General features: G+C 43.6%; 1 protein-coding gene across 6 annotated transcripts in view; it reads right to left on the bottom strand.

Moving 5' to 3' along the window:
- The window catches only part of ATP8A1 (ATPase phospholipid transporting 8A1), a 449033-nt gene that overhangs the window by 164190 nt on the left and 264107 nt on the right, over nucleotides 1-20736 (bottom strand). For all 6 annotated transcript variants that reach the window (XM_033946346.1, XM_033946365.1, XM_033946336.1 and 3 more), the window contains 3 exons: nucleotides 16944-17083; nucleotides 14263-14401; nucleotides 3943-4007 (listed from right to left, as the gene is read on the bottom strand). In XM_033946346.1, the coding sequence (XP_033802237.1) occupies nucleotides 3943-4007; nucleotides 14263-14401; nucleotides 16944-17083 (344 nt within the window). The remainder of the gene's footprint in view (nucleotides 1-3942; nucleotides 4008-14262; nucleotides 14402-16943; nucleotides 17084-20736) is intronic.

Genomic DNA, 20736 nt, shown 5'->3' with positions numbered 1-20736 from the left:
ATGCTTTTAACTTCGGCACAGAGCTGCCCCTAATCAATAGTTTAGCGCGGTTTCATAAGGCAGCCTCGGGGCCTTTGCTAGGCCGGCCCACATCGCATCATCGAAGTGGGCCGGCTATCAAAGGCCCCGAGGCTGCCTCATGAAACCGCGCTAAACTATTGATTAGGGGCAGCTCTGTGCCGAAGTTAAAAGCATACAGAGCTGCCGCTGCTGGTCTGAACTCTTGGGCCGCTGAAGGAGGGCAAAGAGCAGCTGTCCTGGAGGTTTCCCTTCCTCTCGCCTTTGCAGGTCCCTTTTTTCCACCTTTTTTTTTTCTTCCTTCAAACGGCAACGGGCCCCAGCATCGACATCAATCAAGTAAGTTCCACTGTCAATCAAGCGGTTCTGCTCGGCCAAAGCTTCCCCTGTGACATGAGCCACCCTCAGGGGAAAGAAAGTGACCCACAAAGGTGAGGGGAAGGGGGGCAGATGATGGAAGTTGGGGGGGAGAGAGAGAGAGAAGGGGCAGATGATGGAATGGAGGAGATGAGAGAGAGAGAGAAGGGGACATATGATGGAAGTGAGAAGAAGGGAGAGAGAGCAGAAGGCAGATGGATGTCAGTTGAGAGGGGAGAGCAGATGCTGAATGGAAGTGGGGAAAGAACACATACTGGATGGAAGGAGGAGATAAATAAAGGGGGAAGAAAATAGTAAGATAATGGAGGGGTGAGGGAAAGGGGTGACAAGCTGTGTGTAGACACAGTGAAAAGAGGGAAACGGGACTAAATAGTAAGAAAGAATTTAATTTAGATGGAGGCAGAAAATAGAGAAGGAAGACCAGAGAAGAAAAGGGAAGAGAGAGCAGAGAATGATCAGATCTGAGTGTAGGAAATGAGAAGAGAGATATGCTAAAAACCACAGGGGGGAGGGAAGGATAGAGATGCCAGACCATGAGGGGAACAGAAGGAAGATGATGGATGCTAGACCAAATTGGGGGGGGGGGGGCAAGAGGAGAGATGGCAGGGAAAGACAGACAGTGAATGGAAGGGGCAGATGCTGGACTGAAGAGACAGAGAAGGTTATCATGCTGCTGTACCGGGCCATGGTACGCCCTCACCTGGAGTACTGCGTCCAGCACTGGTACTTGAAGAAGGACACGGTACTACTCGAAAGGATCCAGAGAAGAGCAACTAAAATGGTTAAGGGACTGGAGGAGTTGCCGTAAGCGAAAGATTAGAGAAACTGGGCCTCTTCTCCCTTGAGCAGAGGAGATTGAGAGGGGACATGATAGAAACATTCAAGGTACTGAAGGGAATAGACTTAGTAGCTAAGGCAGGGAGAACGAGAGGGCACTCTCTAAAGTTGAAAGGGGATAGATTCCATACAAACGTAAGGAAGTTCTGTGGTAGAAAGCTGGAATGCTCTTCCAGAGGCTGTTATAGGGGAAAACACCCTCCAAGGATTCAAGACAAAGTTAGACAAGTTCCTGAACAAGAACGTGCGCTGATAGGGCTAGTCTCCGTTAGGGTGCTGGTCTTAGACCACAGGGCTGCCGCGTGAGCGGACTGCTGGTCATGATGGACCTCTGGTCTGACCCAGCAGTGGCAATTCTTATGTTCTTAGGGCAGACACTGGCTGGAAGAGAGTGAAAAGGCAATGAAAGCAGAAATCAGAGACGACAAAGGTAGAAAAAATAATTTTATTTCTATCTTGTGATTCAAATATATCAGATTTGAAATATGTATCTTGCTAGACATAATTGGGGAGTGCAAAGCCCAGGCAGTGCATCTTTAGCTTCCAGCTGGCTTAGGGCTCTCTCTGACCAGGGGGCAGTTGCCCTAGTTCCACTCCCCTAACACCATTCCTGTCATGTGTGACTGTGGTATTCTGTTACTTGATATTTGTGTAGCATTCTGTAATAATTTGGCTTATTCAGTTTTCTTGATAGTAGAGGGGATATATGTGAAGGGGAGGGGAGACAGGGGTTTTGTTGATTTTGCCCTGTATTATTTGTATTTATAAAATGACAATTGTATAGAATATTGTTTCTTTTTATACTTTAATAAAATATGTTCAATATAAAATTATAACTATTTGAGGCTTGTGCGGATGGGATCAGATGGTTTGTGGGACCGAGCTTGCGGGGACGGGGCGGCGATGGTTTTTTAAAAAAAATTTCAGTCTTAGTAGTTTGCCGGTCCACGAAATAATTATTTTATTTCCGCCGGTCCATAGGTGTAAAAAGGTTGAAGAACACTGATCTAGGTCATCCTCTGGTACCATTTTCTTTAGCATGAGAACTGGCAGCATGGTTGCCTGAGGAGCTGAGGCTGTCTGTCCTTGTGAGGTCTGTTGCAACTCCAAACTTTTGTAACATTTGTTTCTGTAGCTGCTGCTCCAAATGGGCCTAGATAAACTGCTGCTGCCTATCCAACACAACCTGAATCAGTTTCTCCATGCTAGTCATTCCCCCAGCTTGGTTCCACTTTCTACAGGAGTTTTCTGGCTTCTATTTTCCTACAAATACACTCCAATGAACACTCTGTGCCTGATTAGATAAGCTCTTTAGCAGCAGTTTGTAGATTGTTTTAAATCTGAAGCCTAAACCTGTGCTTCTTTTCCTTTCTTACTCCAGGCCAAAGTACTATCCCCACCAAACAGCAAAAGAAAGAAAACAAAATTCCTGCTTGTCCAGCACTAATGTTGCATTTGCCCCAGTTTCTCTCTAAAGGCAGAGCTAATCTCCATTTTCCTTTGAAAAGAAAACCAAAACAGAACCCTATATTACTTTAGTAAGGCCCCAAGCCCTGGCAGTACATGAATCAACTTCTATGAAGCAGAAACTCACATTCAACTGCTGTCAAAATATGTAATTGCCTGAGTGAGTTTCTGAGGTTAAGACTGTGCACACACAACCAGACACATATAGAACAGAACTCTTTATTAATTCAGAAGCCTGATCCTTTTACTTCACAGCTGCCAAAAGCTATTCTTAATACAGACAGTCCCCGAGTTACAGATGCCCGACTTAAATACGACTCATACTTAAGAACGGGGCTGCGGCTTCATTCGATTTCACTGAGCAGTATTTTCAGTGGCATAGACTCCTACACTTTTCCTATAACAGATTCAGGAATGATGCATGGCCACATTAAGATCACTGTGTGGTAGTGCATGCTATACCTTAGAGAGAACACTGGAAGGGACAGTTGGCCCTTTGTCAGCTGGGAGCAGAGATAAGCAGCAAAAATCTTAAAATCTATAAGTTCTGAGTTACATACAAATCCGACTTAAGAATAGTTTTAAAAATGTAACATGTTCTTAACCCGGGGACTGCCTGTATATTAAAGTTACCAGAATGTAGATAAAACAGAATGTGGAACAATTTGTTCTGGATCTAACCAAGTTTATTCCAACAAATAAATTGGTAAAAATTGCCTGTTAGGCAAGGCGGCCAATGTAAATGTGTCAATGTAAATGTGTTGAACAGTATCGCAAAAATTCAATGAATTCAGATGTAATGAACAGCTGGGGTCTTTGTGCAACTGTTCATTTGAATTCATTGAATTTTTGTGATACTACTCAACACATTTACAATGACTGCCGCTGTAAAAGCTTGCCAGCTTTTTACTCGTCTAACAGGCAATTTTATTTTTTTTTTTTTACCATTTATATTTTTGAATAAACTTGGTTAGATCCAGAACAAATTGTTCCACTTTGTTTTGTGGTTTTTCCTATTTTTGTGGAACACTTAACATATTTTGGTTGTGACCAGAATATAGATACCATTTACAATCTGTTAACCTTTAGTTCTTTATACTCAGGTTGTAACCATATTCTTTACTAAACATCAAGAATTAACATAATTCTAGACTTCTTCAGTTGCTCATTGCCTAATAGACAATTTTATCAATAACTGTTTTATACAGTACAGTTGTTATAAAATATTTATATTTTACTCACATCTAGAGATCCTTCATTAATGACAATCAAGCCCATGTTTTTTGTCAAGAGTTTGCAGGAATGTGCTGTTAAAAAAAATATAAGATTTTATTAAAATTTTGATGTTACAGTTTATGATAGCAAAAAGACTTCAAGAATCAAATAACTTGCTCAGGTTCTTTTTCTATGACAATGTCTCTGGATTCATCATTGCTCCTCTATCATTAAAGATCACCTGCGTTTGTTTGAAGTTTTCTTTAAATTCTGACCATTATTTTTATTTCTACCACATCTACTGGGAGACTGTACCATGTATTCATTACCCATCTATAACAAAATGATTGTGTGTTACATCAGTCAACCTATCCATAGCTCGCATCATGATGTCTTGGATCTGAAGTAACCAAAGTGAATCCAAACTCCATGCCAGCTGCTTCCTCATTTGTGTATCCGCCCTAACCTTATACCTATTCCTCTCCTTTAATCCTCCTCTCTCCCTTTCTCATGTGTTCTATGGAATGCTCATTCTGCCTCCAACAAACTAACCTATATTCATGACCTCTTTATCTCCCAGTCCCTTCACCTGCTTGCTTTAACTGAAACATGGATTTGCCTTGAGGACTCACTGCAAATGCTGCCCTCTCCCATGGTGGCTACCACTTCTCCCATACACCTCGCCCTATTGTTCGAGGCGGAGGCGTTGAGCTTCTTCTCTCTCCTTTTTTGCAGATTCCAACCTCTTGACTCTTTATCCCACAGCATTTCCTCATTTGAAATCCACTCCGTCCGCTTATTCACTCCGTTATCTCTGCGGATAGCAGTCATCTATCGCCCCCCTAACAAGTCCCCTTCCTCTTTTCTCACCTAATTTGACTCCTGGCTTTTGGGCTTTCTTGAGTCGTCATCTCCTTCCCTCATTCTTGGGGACTTTAACTTTAACTCTGATGATCCCACTGACAAGTATGCTGCTAGGTTTCTTGCCTTAACCCCCTCATTTGACCTCTAGCTTTGCTCCACAACCCCCACTCACCAGGATGGCCACTGCCTTGACCTTGTCCTTTCCTCCAACTGTTCTGTATCTAACTTCTCTATCTCACTGCTCCCCATCTCTGATCACCATCTGATATCCGTCACCATTAATGACCCTCCCCCTCCACCACGCCCAGTCACCTGCAAGAGGTTTCAAATCTTCAAGCCCTCAATCCTTCCATGCTCTCATCCATGAGGCTGTCTCGTCGTACAATTCTATTCTCTCCTCTGCTCTGGACATCCTTGCTCCCCCTGTTTCTCGCTCTGTCAGGCATACTAAACCTCAACCTTGGCTCACTCCAAATGTCCGTTACTTATGTTTCTGCACCCGCTGTGCTGAACGTCTTTGGCTCAAATCTCGCACATGTGCTGACTTTCTTCACTTTAAATTTATGATGACCTCCTTTAATTCTGCACTTACACGGGTCAAGCAAGACTACTACATCCAATTAACTAATCCCCTTTCTTCCAACCCTCGTCATCTCTTTTTCATGCTTAACTCCCTCCTCAAAGCGCCCCCACTTCCGACCCTCCTTCTCTCTCTCCCCAGATTATGGCTGATTACTTCCATGACAAGGTCTGCAAGATCGCCCTTGAGGACGATCCAAGATGGCTGCCGCTGTCTGATGCTGGAAAGACGCCTGAGAGTGTTTTCATTACCTCTTTTGAAATGCCGAAAAGAAGGGGCAAGAGTGTTGGTGGTGCCTCCCAGCGCTCAGGACCCACGGTTCCTACAATTGAAGACATCTTCAGACGCCTTCAAAATGAGCAAGTCGGTTCGGGGAATCGCCCGATGGAAGCGTCGGCAGAGAGGAGTGCTTCGACGACATCCCATGGGCTAGACGTAACTCTGAGCCCCGACGTCAGGACGCCTCCCCTCCAGCCGTTGCCGCTGGGAGCTAGCTCACCGCGAGAGGAGAGCACGTCAGATGAGAGCGTGTTCTCCCCTCGAGAGGCCAGTACGTCGGAGGGCTTGCAGCAGGAGACAACTCAGAGGGACTTGCTCCCTTTGGAGAAACCAGCGACTGGGACAACTCGTGCTATGGAGGAACAGGGCACTGAAGAGGTAGACCAGACATCTGAACTTTCTTTGCCTACACTAACAATCCCTTTTGTTCCAGTTAAACCCCCAGAAGTCACTTTAGACTCGCTCTGGGAGTTAGTTGTGGCTTTGGGTAATTCTCTGACTCCTCAAATTAAAAACTTAGATAAAGAACTTAAAGACCAGAAAGAAGTTATTAAGAATTTGAAAGAGGACATAGAAATATTGAAATTTGATACCCAAGAAGATAAGAAGGACATAAAAATGATAAAAAGTAATCATGACTTATTGGTAAAAGATAACTTGATAATGAGGAGAAAATTGGAAGCACTTGAAAACAATTCCCGGATTAATAATTTGCGTTTAATTAATTTTCCAAAGGTCTCTTCAATTTCCCCAAGAGACATGATAAAGCGTTACTTTCTGGAAATATTAAAAATTCCTGAGAATTCATTACCTCCATTGATAAGAGTATATTATTTACCTATAAAGACTCAGGATACTCAGAAGAAAGACGTAATTGGAAAATCCCAGGAAAGTTCTATGGATGTATCTGCTTTATTAGAGCAGTCGGACAGAGAAGTGGCTATTCCAGCCACTCTCCTACTGACTGTAGTTCTGGCTCCAGATAAAGACTGGATCCTTAAACTTTTCTTTAAAAATAGAACCACAGACTTCCTGGGTTTTCATATTCAAATTTTTCCGGATGTCTCTAAGGAGACTCAAAAGAGAAGAAGGGAATTTCTAATGTTGAAACCTGGTGTGACCCAGATTGGGGGTTTATTTTTCCTTAGATATCCTTGTAAATGTGTAGTAAGGTATCATACTTTGAAATATGTGTTCTTTGAACCAGCTCATTTGACAGCCTTCCTCTCCACGAAGCGCCTTGGGAATGAAGGAAAATCAGCGTCCAAGGAATAATTAGCTCCTTTTCAGTATCAGATAATGTGATTTCCTTTAGTTGTTATTTTGTATCCTTAAATCACTCCGTTTCTTAAGTCTTGGATCCTAATTTTGAGGACTAGTGTGCGATTAAGTTGAGAGTTATTTCTTCTTTTCTGGATAAAAAGTTTTTTTTAATGTTGTGTTTAATATTATGTTTTCTTAATTGCACTTTCTGTACAAGATGATATGCTTGTTAAATAATGTAAAAATTTCTAAAATAAATAATAATAATAAAAAAAAAAAAGATCGCCCTTGAGTTCACTACAAAGTCACATCCTTCTCCCATACCTACCATCCACTCTCCTGAACTTCAACCTCGGACCTCCCCTTCATCCAAACAGCTCAGGAAGCTTCTCCTGTCTGGCCCCGCCCACTTGTCCGTCCCCCCCATCAACTACTGCTGTCTTTCCTGCCTTCTTTGTAATCACAGAGGAAGAAACTGCACAACTTCTGTCTTCAGCCAAGCCTACTACATGCCCCTCAGACCCTATTCCCGCCCCTCTACTTGACCCCATCTCACATACTGTTATCCCTCTCATATGCCATATTTTCAATCTATCTCTTTCCACTGCAACTGTCCCTGCTGCCTTCAAACATGTGGTGGTTAAGCCATTTTTCAAACAACCCTCGCTGGACCCCTCCTGCCCGTCCAACTATTGCCCTGTCTCCCTTCTTCTGTTCCTATCCAAGATACTTGAGCATGCTATTCTCCATTGCTGCCTGGACTTCCTTTCAACTCGACAGATTCTTGATCCTCTACAATCTGGATTTCACCCTCAACACTCCACAGAGACTACCCTCACTAAGGTCTGAAGTGACTTTTTCATGCCAAATCTAAGGGCCTTTACTCTATCCTTATCCTACTTGACCAGTCTGCTGGTTTTAATACTGTAAATCACAGCTTACTCCTTGATATGCTATCCTCATTTGGATTCCATGATTCTGTCCTCTCCTGGTTTGCCTCCTACCTTTCCCAACGCATCTTTACTGTATATATTGGTGGGTCCTCTTCTGCTGCTACCCTGTTAGCGGTTGGTGTACCACACGGTTCTGTCTTAGGACCTCTTCTCTTCTCTCTCTACACTTCTTCCCTTGGTGCCCTGATCTCCTCCTATGGCTTCCAGTATCACATTAATGCTGATGACTCCCAGCTCCACCTCTCTACACCTGAAATTTTACCTAAAGCCCAAGCAAAAGTCTCTGCTTGTTTGGCTGACATTGCTGCCTGGATGTCCTTCCGTCATCTGAAACTAAATATATACAAGACTGAGCTGTTCCTCTTTCCTCCTAAACCCTCTGCTCCTCCACCTCCTTTCTCGAGCTCTGTAAATAATACTGTAATTGTTCCAGTCTCCTCTACTCACAACCTTGGAGTCGTCTTTGATTCTGACCCCTCATTTTTTACATAAATCCAACAAGCTGCTAAGACCTGTCGCTTCTATCTCTTCAATATCACCAAAATTCACCCTTTCCTCTCTGAGCACACTACCCTGACCCTTGTCCAAGCTCTCATAACCTCACGCTTAGATTAATGCAATCTACTCCTAACTGGTATCCCTGTGTCGCCTCTCCTCCTTGCAGTCTATGCAAAACTCTGCTGCATGACTCATCCTCTACCAACTTCTCTACATTCATGTCACCCCTCTTCTTAAGTCACATCACTGGCTCCCTATCTGCCATCGCATACAGTTCAAGATCTTATTGCTGACCTACAAGCGTGTTTATTCTGCTGCCCCTTAATATCTCTGCTCGCTTCTCTCTCCATATACACCTTCCAGAGAACTCCATTCCTCAGAAAAGTCACTCTTAATGTTACCCTTCTCCTCCACTGCCAATTACAGACTTTGTTCCTTTCATCTAGCTGCCCCCTATGCCTGAAATAAATTACCCGAGTTTGTCCTTCAAGCCCTTTCCCATCCCTTGTTTAACCTTCCCTTGTTTAAAATCAGACTGAAAACCCATCTTTTGATATAGCTTTCAATCCTTAACCCTACTCCTCTGCCCTCCAACCCAGCCACTTAACTGTATCCATGACATCTTGTTTGTCTGTCTTGCCTGTTTAGATTGTAAGCTCTTTTAAGCAGGGACTGTTTCTTACTGTTTGTGACTCTGTACACGCTGCGTGCGTCTGGTAGTGCTATAGAAATAATTAATAGTAGTATAAGTTCCAAATAGGGGCCGCTAAGCTGATTGTGGCTGCCGCGATCAACTCAGCAGCCCAGGCAACCTGTCTGCCCCCCCCCCCCCACTGCAACGATCGCAGCAGGAGAGATGCCTAATCTCTCCCACCGCGATCCCTGCTAACCTCCCCAACAGGAGAGATGCCCAATCTCTCCTGCCGACACCCCCCAAACTGCCATGATGCCCAACAGGAGGGAGCCCAAGCCCTCCTGCCATAAGACCAACTGCCCTGAACCCCCAAATGCGCCCCCCCTGAACCCCCCCACAACCATTGTGGGATGCACCGAGGAGGGACTTAGGACCGGATTGGTACCTGGGCCAACCGGAATAGGGCCAGTTGCCTTAGGCCCCTCCTAAGGGCAGGGCCTTAGGCACATAGGCCAACCGAATCTGCCGGTAATCATGCGGGGGGGGGGGGTGCATCTTCGGTAGGAGGGTTTGGGCTCTCTCCTGCTGGTAATCGCGTTGGGGGAAGGAAATTGTCTTCTGGAAGCAGGACTTGGGATCCCTCCTGTCGGGCATTGCAACAGTTCGGGGTGAGGGGGGGGGGGGGTGTCGGCAGACGCCGGTTACAGAATCCTGCTTTTAGGTGAAGGACTGACCCCTCCTTCGTCTAATAGGTCTTGTTTTGGGATTTGGGACTTGGGCGATTTTTTTGGTTGATCATGTGTTTTAAGGTTAGATGTAGTAGTGGTCTGGGCGATTAAAATGCTGAACATAGCACAATTTTCATAGCACGATTTTGTTCTTCTTAGGCACTGCACACTGCAAACAAAATCAATATAAAAAGCTAATCCTTCCGGCTTCCTGATGTAGCGTAGCGAAACACAGACTGTGTTGGAGCCGTGAATTGACCTTTTCAGATAAGTGGTCTACTTAAACAACTTTTGTAGAGTCATAACATTTGCCACTTCAGTAGAAGCAAGTATCCTTGCTCCGTCCAATGTGTTATGATTAAAATTCAAGCACCTTTCCAGTGACATTGTACCGCTGCTGAGGCGCCTTGCTGAAGAGCTTATGAGCACATTTAAATATTTAAAAGCCTTTAAATGTTATATAAAGATACTATTTGAGAAACTTGCCCAGTATTGATGAGAGGGTTTTTTTTGGTGTTTTGTTCTATTTTTAACATAGAGGTAGGCCATTCTCAAAAAAGCCCTCGTTTTTTTTTTGTTGTTTTTTTTTGAGAATGGATATTTCCGTGCTGCCTACTTTCAATGTCTAGGGACTTAGGCCAAAAGGGGAGTTAAGACTTTTTTATTATGCCCCTCTTTCTGTAATACAGGAAAAAGCCAAGCCTTTTTTTTCTTTTTTGTTGGTTTTAAAGCAGAAAGGAATAACACCACAGAAGCAGTTAATGCAAGTTGTACCTCAACTAAGCAGACATAAGAGAGACAATAGAAATATTGAATATTAGCCAGCCAAGCAATTAAAATTGTAGAATAATAAAAAACAAAACACCTCTCAGGTGTCCTTACATTTCAAGAAACAGACTTTCAGGGTCTGTCTCAGCAATTTACACCTCCGAGACTTCTCCCTTTGAGAGATTACCTTTACAATGGCAATGTCTACTGCTCTGAATCCTCAACCTGTGTCCCAAATTCCTTTGTGATATTATACTAATCTGAATTTCTAAATCTATGAGCCACTACCTATGCATATTTCCTGTTGCTGATGATGGGGGATTCCATCATCAGAGGCATTAACCTTGGAACACAGGGCGAGGAGACCAAAATAGTGAAATGTCTTCCAGGATCCTCAGCTACCAGGAGTTCCAGGCAAATACTGACTATAATTAAGGAAGAAACTAAGGATTTTAACACTGATGTTGTTATCCATCTGGGAACAAATGACCTGGCCAACAACTCCACACTTGCAGCACAGAAAGCTTTTCGGGAGCTTGGTGAGGGCGTGAAACCTTTTGTAAAGACTTTAGCTTTTTCTGAAATACTGCCTGCATATGGAAAGGGAGAGCAAAGAGTGAAAAACACAGAGGACTTTAATAGATGGCTCAGAGCCTGGTGTCATCAAGAAGGCTTCAGGTACATAGGAGGATGGGGAAATACATGGAAGGACAAGAAGCTATATTGCACTAATGGGCTACATATTACTACAGCAGGAAAAAGAAACCTTGCAGAGAAATTTAGACAATATTTTTCTAGGCATTTAAACTAGAAGGTGGGGGTGGTGTATGTACGAAGGACAATTATAGAGACCACCCCCAGCAAAAGAAAAGATGTGATAGTAGTAAAGGCTGCAACATAAGCAATATCAGCAACTCATTTCTTAGTATTGCAACGGAAAGTGAAACGACACAAAAATCCATACGAAAAAGGAGATTATCGCTGAAAAATAGCTGGAAAGCGATGACCACAAATGCTCGCAGTCTAAGCAACAAAGTTCATGATCTGCAAGCCCTGATATTAGAGGCAGATCTAGATATTGTTGCTATCACAGAGACATGGTTCAGTGAATCACATGGATGGGATGCAAACAAACCGGGATATAATCTTTTTAGGAAGGACAGAGATGGTCATAAAGGTGGAGGAGTAGCTCTCTATGTAAAGATCAATATCCAAGCGACCAAAATGCAAGGGACCTGGGGAGAGGAAGAAGCGATATGGATTGCTCTGAAAAGAGAAGATGGAACTTCTATCTACGTGGGTGTAGTCTATAGACCTCCGACTCAATCGCAGCAAATTGATAAGGATCTGATAGTGGATATCCAAAAGTTTGGAAGGAAAGAGGAGGTTCTGCTGTTGGGAGATTTCAACCTGCCGGATGCGGATTGGAATGTTCTGTCTGCGGAATCGGAAAGAAGTAGGGAGATTGTGGATGCCTTTCAAGAGGCTCTGCTCAGACAAATGGTGACGGAACCCACAAGGGAAAAAGCGATATTGGATCTGGTCCTCACAAATGGAGAGAGTATCTCTAATGTTCGAGTGGGTGCTCACCTGGGTAGTAGCGATCATCAAACGGTTTGGTTTGATATAACGGCTAAAGTGGAGAGCGGCCGCACGATACTTAAAGTCCTAGATTTCAAACGTACGGACTTTAATGCAATGGGAAAGTACCTGAAGAAAGAGCTGTTAGGATGGGAGGACATAAGAGAAGTGGAAAGACAGTGGTCTAAGCTGAAAGGAGCGATAAAAATGGCTACGGACCTTTATATGAAGAAAATCAATAAAAACAAGAGAAAAAGGAAGCCGATATGGTTCTCCAACCTAGTGGCTGAGAAAATAAAGGCGAAAGAGTTGGCGTTCATGAAATATAAAAAAACCCAAGAAGAGGAGAGCAGAAAGGACTACAGGGTGAAACTGAAAGAAGCCAAGAGAGATACGTTTGGCGAAGGCACAGGCGGAAGAACAAATGGCTAAAAATGTAAAAAAGGGAGATAAAAATTTTTTCAGATATATTAGTGAAAGGAGGAAGATAAAAAATGGAATTGCTAGGCTAAAAGATGCTGGGAACAAATATGTGGAGAGTGATGAGGAGAAAGCAAATGTGCTAAACAAATACTTCTGTTCTGTGTTCACAGAAGAAAATCCCGGAGAAGGACCGAGATTGTCTGGCAAAGTTACACAAGAAAATGGAGTAGAATCAGCCTCTAAAAGAATGGAAAGAGTGTCAAGACATTTCATGTAGAAAAGTAGTAAAGGATGACTTATCAGACTTGATATGAGGCTCCTGAGAAGATTGTAGCTGAGACTCCTCTTCTGAAGATAAGATCCCTATCTTCAATATCACCCCAAAGGTCAGAATCCAGAGTAACTGGAAGCCGGTGCCGAGGAGTTGGTGTCGAAAGCTCGAGATGCTTCATTTTCTTAAGAGCTTTGTCCGATCTGACTGACACCATCTCAAGAGATGTCTTTGAAGATGATCGGTGCCGTGGAGTCCACGATACTGGTTCCTTAACCAGGGGAGTCGGCATCGATGGAGACTCTCGAAGGGTCGGAGCCGGTGAGGGCTTAGACCTAACTGGCACTAGAGGAGCCGGCGTCGACATAACAGGGAGGAGAAGTTGTAATTGCTCCCTTAATTCCTCTTGCAGCAAGTCTCGAATTTGCTGTTTCAGGGAATGCACCAGTACCGCTGGCTTTTTCACCAGTACCTTTGGTGCCGCTTTACACTCCGGCAATGAAGAGGCTGATGTCGAGGCACTCACCGAAATTGGAGTGGAGCACTTTTTGGGTCTCCTCGAGGTCGGCAGGACTTGGCTCACTGCTGAAGTGACCTGAAGTCTCGAAGGGATGGGGGAAGGCTTCTTAGCCGGCTTACCCACTGCATGCGACATCGAAGTTGGCTCTGCCAACGTCGAGAGTTGCGGTGCCGATTTAGATGGTGCTGTCAACACCGAGATCGATGTTAAATCTCCCTCCATGCCAAAAAAGCAGTTTCTTCTGGATGAGGTGGTTCTTAAGGGTTTGCTTTTGCAGAGACAAACAATGGGAACAAGTCTCTTGGCCCCAAACACTGGAGGCACCAGCAATGTGGGTCAGTGAGGGAAATGGGCCGCACACAGCATCCACACTTTTTAAAACCCATCTGAGGCAGGGACATTGATGGAAACATGGCCTCAGCTAAATCAAACCCAGAGGCCAAGGTGGACGAACAGGCCCCGCCAGATCGAACCCGTGAAAGGGAAAAAAACAAATATGATTCAAAAAAAATTTTTTTTTTTTTACTGAAAACAGAAAAGAAAAGAAAGATAAAAGAAAAACTGACCAAAAGTCAGGAAACTGCGAGAGTGGGAAGGCAGCAACACAAAAAAATGCGACTTCTTAGCTCTGCAGAAACTAAGAAACTGAGGGACTGTGTGCCCTATGTCGGGCAGGAAGGCACTCGCGCATGCGCGTTCAGGCTATCACAAAATTTCTAAGCACTTTTAAAGTGGTCTGTACCGGGGCTCTGTCAGTGACGTCACCCATTCATGAGAATATGCTGCCTGCTTGTCCTGGGATAAAATATTTTATGATCAAGTACATATAAATTCATGGGAAAAACTTCACTTAGTAAAGTTTCTCTGACTAGTTTTTTCTGGATAACACTAATGTACAGTTGATATAAACTATACAATACATTGCTTTCTTTAAAATGTCATGTCTTTAAAAATGATCTGAAAAAAATACAAGCAACTATATTACCAATATTTATAGCAGTTTCCTGTTTATCTCCTGTTAGGATCCAAATTCTAATATCTGCTCTCATTAGGGTTTCTATAGTTTCAGGCACATTGTCTTGCAGCTTATCTTCTATGGCTGTTGCACCAAGTAATTGGAGATTCTGGAAGAAAGATTATTACATTATCTTGGTTAGAATTCACTCTTGGAGGTCAATATTCTGATGCCGTAATCAGTGGATTTTTTTTAAAAAATGCCAATTGCAACATTTAAATCTATTTTGTATATTCAGCATTGCTATCTGGTATTGAATATACACGAAGAGCTGTGATCATTGCTAATTCTACAAATAGTTGGCAATATGCAGTTGCTCTCTCTATAGGTATGCAGATCAATTCATCAATTATACATAGTTAAGAAAAATGCCCCAGGACTCTTCCCTCACTCTGCCCCACCAGTACTATCTGGATAGAGCCAAGGTGGTCTGTAGGAATATTCAGTAGTACCATCTGGATAGTGCCTCAGAATATTAGTGGATAGGGCACTTATCTGCATAGTGGTTACCACTATGGACTAAATTCTATAAATGGCACTCAAAGTTAGGTAATTCAACCGGCACACATCCCCACAACACTCTTCATACATCTCCTAGACCAGTGGTTCCCAACCCTGTCCTGGAGGACCACCAGGCCAATCGGGTTTTCAGGATAGCCCTAATAAATATGCATGAGAGAGATTTGCATATAATGGAAGTTACAGGCATGCAAACCTGCTCCATGCATATTCATTAGGGCTGTCCAGAAAACCCGATTGGCCTGGTGGTCCTCTAGGACAGGGTTGGGAGCCCCTGTCCTAGACCATCAAGCCCGTTTGGGACAGAGAGAATAGCTTAGTGCCTATATTTAGAATTGGGTCAGTCCATGCCAACTGTAAAAGTGGTCCCCATCTTACCATCTTCAATTTTAACTAAACTTGGCATGTAGGTACCCTAACTTATGGCACTAAGCCATACAAAGTTTCAACCCCTAAAAACTAAAATTCATGTAGTAAAAGGCCTTAAAATTTTTGTGCATGTCGTACGAAACAAATGGGCAATTTTAAGGGCCTCCTGTACACAGAGTATTGCTAACATCAGCCTGAAATTAAGTCTACAAGTGCAACTTTTTGTATGTAATAAGCTTTTAGAGTTTTAAAAGTCTAGATTTCAAAGAGATCAAGGCAGAGAACTAAAATATACAATGTCACCTCATTAACAACTATACAAAAATAGATAAATATACCCCCTCCCCTTTTACTAAACCACAATAGCGGTTTTTAGCGCAGGAAGCTGCGCTGAATGTCCCGTGCTGCTCCCGACGCTCATAGGTTCCCTGCGCTAAAAAACACTATTGTGGTTTAGTAAAAGGGGGCCATAGTGCAAAATATAGATAGCAGATATAAATTCTCAAAACAGACACATTTTGATCACTAAATTGAAAATAAAATCATTTTTCCTACCTTTGTCTGGTGATTTAATGAGTCTCTAGTTGCACTTTCTTCTGACTGTGCATCTAATCTTTCTTCCTCCTGCATACTTCCTCTCCTCCAGACCTCATCTCAACATCTCTCTCTGTCCCTCCATGAGTCCAACTTTTTCTTCCTCTCTCCCTGCCTGCCCCCTGCCACCCAACACACTCCATTCCCTCCCCCAACTTTTTCTTCCTCTCTCCCTGCCCTCCTCCCCTTTCTTTCTTTCTCTGCCCCTTGCTCTCTTTCTTCCTCTCTCCCTATCCCCTTTCTTTCTGTCTTTCTCTCTGCCCCTCCCCCTTTCTTTCTCTCTTGTCTCTCTTCAGAGAAAGCAGCACTATTAGTTGGTCAATGGAGGAACAGCAGCCTGTTTAGTTTCCAGGAAGCATGAAGCTCTGTGTCTTTCTCTCCCCCTGCCCCCCCCCAGCCACCATCTTTCTTTCTCTCTCCCTGCCCCAAGCCACCATCTTTCTTTCTTTCTCCCTGCCCCACCAAGCTGCCACCACCGCTGATTTCTCCCTGCTTCCCTGACGCGTAAAATCCAGGCCCGTGCAGCCATTACACAAGCGTTCCCCCCTCCCCCCCATCACTTCTGATGTTGGAGAGGAAGTTCCAGGCCAGTCAGGCAGCGATTAGCTGGCCCAGAACTTCCTCTTCGACATCAGAATTGACATGGGGGGGAGGGGGAACGCTTGTGTAGTGGCTGCACGGCCTGGCTTTTGTGTGTCGGGGAAGCAGGGAGAATGCAAAGGCAACGTGATGGGCTCCGCTACTGACTCGTGATGCCCTTGCGATCTACTGGTCAATCGCGATTGACCTTTAGGGCACCCCTGACCTAGAGTATGGAATCCAGAACGGATCTAACAGAAATGAATTCTGTGAGCATCGGAGCTTTTACCGCCAACAGCCTGCTATAAAAACCTTAACAAAGCTTCATAAAATTGGGAGTAAATGCATCTAAAAAAATGTGTATGCACAACTAATTTTGTTAAAAAGAAAAAAATGCACCTTTTTAATCATAGAAGAGTAGCTACTGCAGTTAGACTAATCCTATTTTACATTACATGAAAAAGTCCATCTTGTATCACAAAATTGGCAAGGGTGAGCTAAAAATCATTATTCCCATTTCAACAAAAAGCAGAAACCATGAAAAGCCCAGTTAATTAGACCATATCCAGTGAACAGAAAAATCTACTTACCTTTTCTATTAATTCATAACATTCTTCAAGTTTGAGTGCTCTGTTCTGTACAGAGGTTGAGGCTCGATGGTAATCATTCAGCCACTCTTGATACACATTTTCTGAAATCTCCGCAACAGCAAAACACAGAGTTCTTAAACCTAAGAGTCAACATATAGCAGCAATTAATATGCACTGCCTGAGATTATACATCTATTTATGGTTTTGGTGAGGACTTGGAGTAAGAAGCTTTAGTTGTGCCTTTACTGGAAGGATAAAGGAGAGATCAAAGTCAAAAGGAAAAAAGTTAGAAAATAAATGTTAAAAAATAGTTAATTGATTGATTATCTGATAAATGTCAATAATTAGGAAACCTAGCAAATTGAGCAACAGTATAATAATGGGTGATATGAATTACTAAACACTTCACCTAGGGACCAGGGTCTGTTAAATCCAATTTCTCACTCAAATCAATACCCTATATGGAATCAGATACCTACTCTGCAACACTAAAAGACCTTAATCAGACACATCAGTCATTCACACAGCACAACATAGGAAAGCACAACATAGAAAGAAGCACAACATAGAAAGAAGAAAAAGAAAAAAAGAAGTGGAGAAAAAGCCTCAGTTCTGCTTCATCTGGCAAAAAACTCTACTTCTAAAAAATAAATACTCCTGCATATAAACAAAAAAATATAGAAAAAAGCACTGTAATAGCCTGCAGAGTGATATCAAACAGCACACCGGGGCACATAGCCCCAAATTGTAATATTGTGGGTAAGTGAACACTTTAGCACTCCGGTCTAGGATATTGCATAGGAGGCAGATAAAAAACAGAAACAACTTAGCTGCTACTGGCGTCCAGGAACTTCTCAGTCCAAACTCTACCTCCTGCATCAGGGGTATCGGTTCCACTGCTTCACATGCAAACTTTCCAGACCCACCATGCTTCTCAGGCTCTCATTCCACTTCACAAATCACTACTGGCGCAAAGAGACGCCGCAGTAACACGCTGAAAACCTCTCACAGGCTCCGCCCTCCCATTACCATTCACAAATCAGAATCTCTCATGAACCAAAGAAGGCCGACCATTCAATCCGGGCATTTAATCCCTCAGGTTGAACAGATTGCAACATCTTTGCTCCTTCTGCCGGAGTAGATGTCTCCAATCCCCCCGACGAACACAACTATATATGCACCCGTATGCTATGAAGACCAGCATCCCATTTGCCCAGTTTCTACGTTATAGATGCATCTGCAGCACCAACTCAGAATTTCGACACCAATCTGCTATACTACAGGATAAGTTTGTTTACAGGGGCTATCCTGCCCCTGTAGTAGTAAGGGCTAGGAAAAGGGCTCTGTACAACCATAGGGAGGCTTTGCTTGAATACCGCAATGTGCAAGCTTCACAGGACATGGTTCCATTTGTTTCCACATTTAATCAGATGTCCAGAAGTTCGCAGCAGGTTATCCGTCAGCATCTGAATATTCTACGGATACATCCGAGTCTACAACATCTTAAGATTTTATTTTCTTATGGGCGTAATCGGAATCTCAGTGATATTCTTAGCCCTAATGTATTGAGACCAGTTCCATCTGATTTAAATTCAGTGGCATTACCTGGCCATCGTAGCTGTGGTCATTATTCTGTGTATCCCCAAATGATTGAGTCGGATGAGTTTGTGCATCCTAGGACGGGCCAAGTGTATAAGTTATGGAGTTCCACGTCATGTTTAATAGAAGGGGTGATATTCATCATTATGTGCCCCTATTTGAAAATATATGTGGGACATACATACCGTCGGTTCAAGACCAGACTTATTGAACACAGATCCTTTCTGAATACCTGGCGTCTGGAGGAGCCTTTGGTGGTGCACTGTTTGGAGGCTCACCATGAGTTTGGGGCATTGCGGTGCATTGTAATTGAACCCTGTTCGTTGGGGGGATTGGAGACGTCCACTCCAGCAGAAGGGCAAAAATGGATTTATATGTTGCAATCTGTTCAACCTGAGGGATTAAATGCCCGGATTGAATGGGTGGCCGTCTTTGGTTCATGAGAGATTCCGATTGGTGAATGGTAATGGGGGGCGGAGCCTTTGAGAGGTTTTCAGTGTGTTACTGCGGCATCTCTTTGCGCCAGTAGTGATTTGTGAAGTGGAATGAGAGCCTGAGAAGCATGGTGGGTCTGGAAAGTTTGCGTGTGAAGCAGTGGAACCGATACCCCTTGACGCAGCAAGATGAAACGAAACGGAGGGTTCCCCGTTGGGTTAATTGGCTGCAAGGCCCAGGAGGTAGAGTTTGGACTGAGAAGTTCCTGGACGCCAGTAGCAGCTAAGTTGTTTCTGTTTTTTATCTGCCTCCTATGCAATATCCTAGACTGTAGTGCTAAAGTGCTCACTTACCCACAATATCACGATTTGGGGCTATGTGCCCCGGCATGCTGTTTGACATCACTCTGCAGGCTATTACAGTGCTTTTTTCTATATTTTTTGTTTATATGCAGGAGTGTTTATTTTTTAGAAGTGGAGTTTTTTGCCAGATGAAGCAGAACTGAGGCTTTTTCTCCATTTCTTTTTTCTTTTTCTTCTTCCTGCTTTCCTATGTTGTGCTGTGTGAATGACTGATGTGTCTGATTAAGGCCTTTTAGTGTTGCAGAGTAGGTATCTGATTCCATATAGGGTATTGATTTGATTTTAATTACACCACTATTAACCAGATAAATTTCACATCTGGAAGTACTAGGGAGCTAAAATTCTTAAATGTAATAAATTATTGTATTTTAGAGCAACTGGTCCAGGAACTGACAAGGAGGAGAGCTATTTTAAACCTAGTCCTTAGTAGAGCGTTAACAGTGTTGGGATCATTGGGAAACTGTGATCATAACATGTTCCAATTTGAGATACTATCTGGAGTGAAGTCCCTAATGCAGTTGTCTCCAACATTTTTCATGTAAAGGGCCACAGTGTGAATATGAGAAAGCTCTGAGGGCCAGCAAGAGATTTCAAGCTTATAGACACTACTAATTTTGTAAATTGCCTTAACCTGTTATCTGGTCATTATTCAATTCATGTTGGTCCCAGACTCTAGTTTCTGTTTATCTTCTGTTAACTCGCTCACCAGGGTCTCCTGCCCATTTGACGTTTTCTTCTTTTTCCATGCTCACCATCCATCTTTTCCATTTTCCTTCCCTCCCCCCAGAGGTCTGGCCCCTCTCCTGTTTTTTTGTCTTCATCCCCGCAGGCCAGCATTTCTCTAATGAACACTCCTCCCATTCAGTATTTCAATCCCCCCTCCCTCCACACCATCCCTTGGATTCAACTTCTCTCCCTTTCTTTTCCCTCCCTCTCTCCATTCCATTGTCCACCATCTCTCTCCCTCTGTTTTAAAACCCATTTTTTCTTTACCCCCCTCTCACTCCGGCATATGCTTCTCTGTTTGGACCCCCTCCCTCTGTGTACTTCTAATAGCTGCACCAGGGGGACCCCTGAAGGCCGGCGTGTTTCCCCCTTTCTTTCCACCATTGTCCGGCTTCCCCCTGGCCTCCTGGTCTCACTTTCAGAACTAATTACGGCCTGCAGAGGATCGCTGCTGATGTAGCTGATTCTAGCAGGCTGCAGTTGACCTCCGTTTCATGTTCCCTCTGCTGTAGTCCCACCCCCTCCTCTGACATCACGTCCTGATTTGGTCTGGGATGGACCATGGCAGAGGGAATGTGCAGCGGAGGCTGACGGCAGCCTGCTGGAATCGCTACATCACCGGGGATGTGAATCGGTGAATTGATTCGAATCAGCAAATTGGGCAGCACTAT

The sequence above is a fragment of the Geotrypetes seraphini genome, chromosome 1, assembly GCF_902459505.1.
Source record: "Geotrypetes seraphini chromosome 1, aGeoSer1.1, whole genome shotgun sequence".
NCBI lineage: Eukaryota > Metazoa > Chordata > Amphibia > Gymnophiona > Dermophiidae > Geotrypetes > Geotrypetes seraphini.
This window is presented reverse-complemented; position numbering and strand designations above follow the sequence as displayed.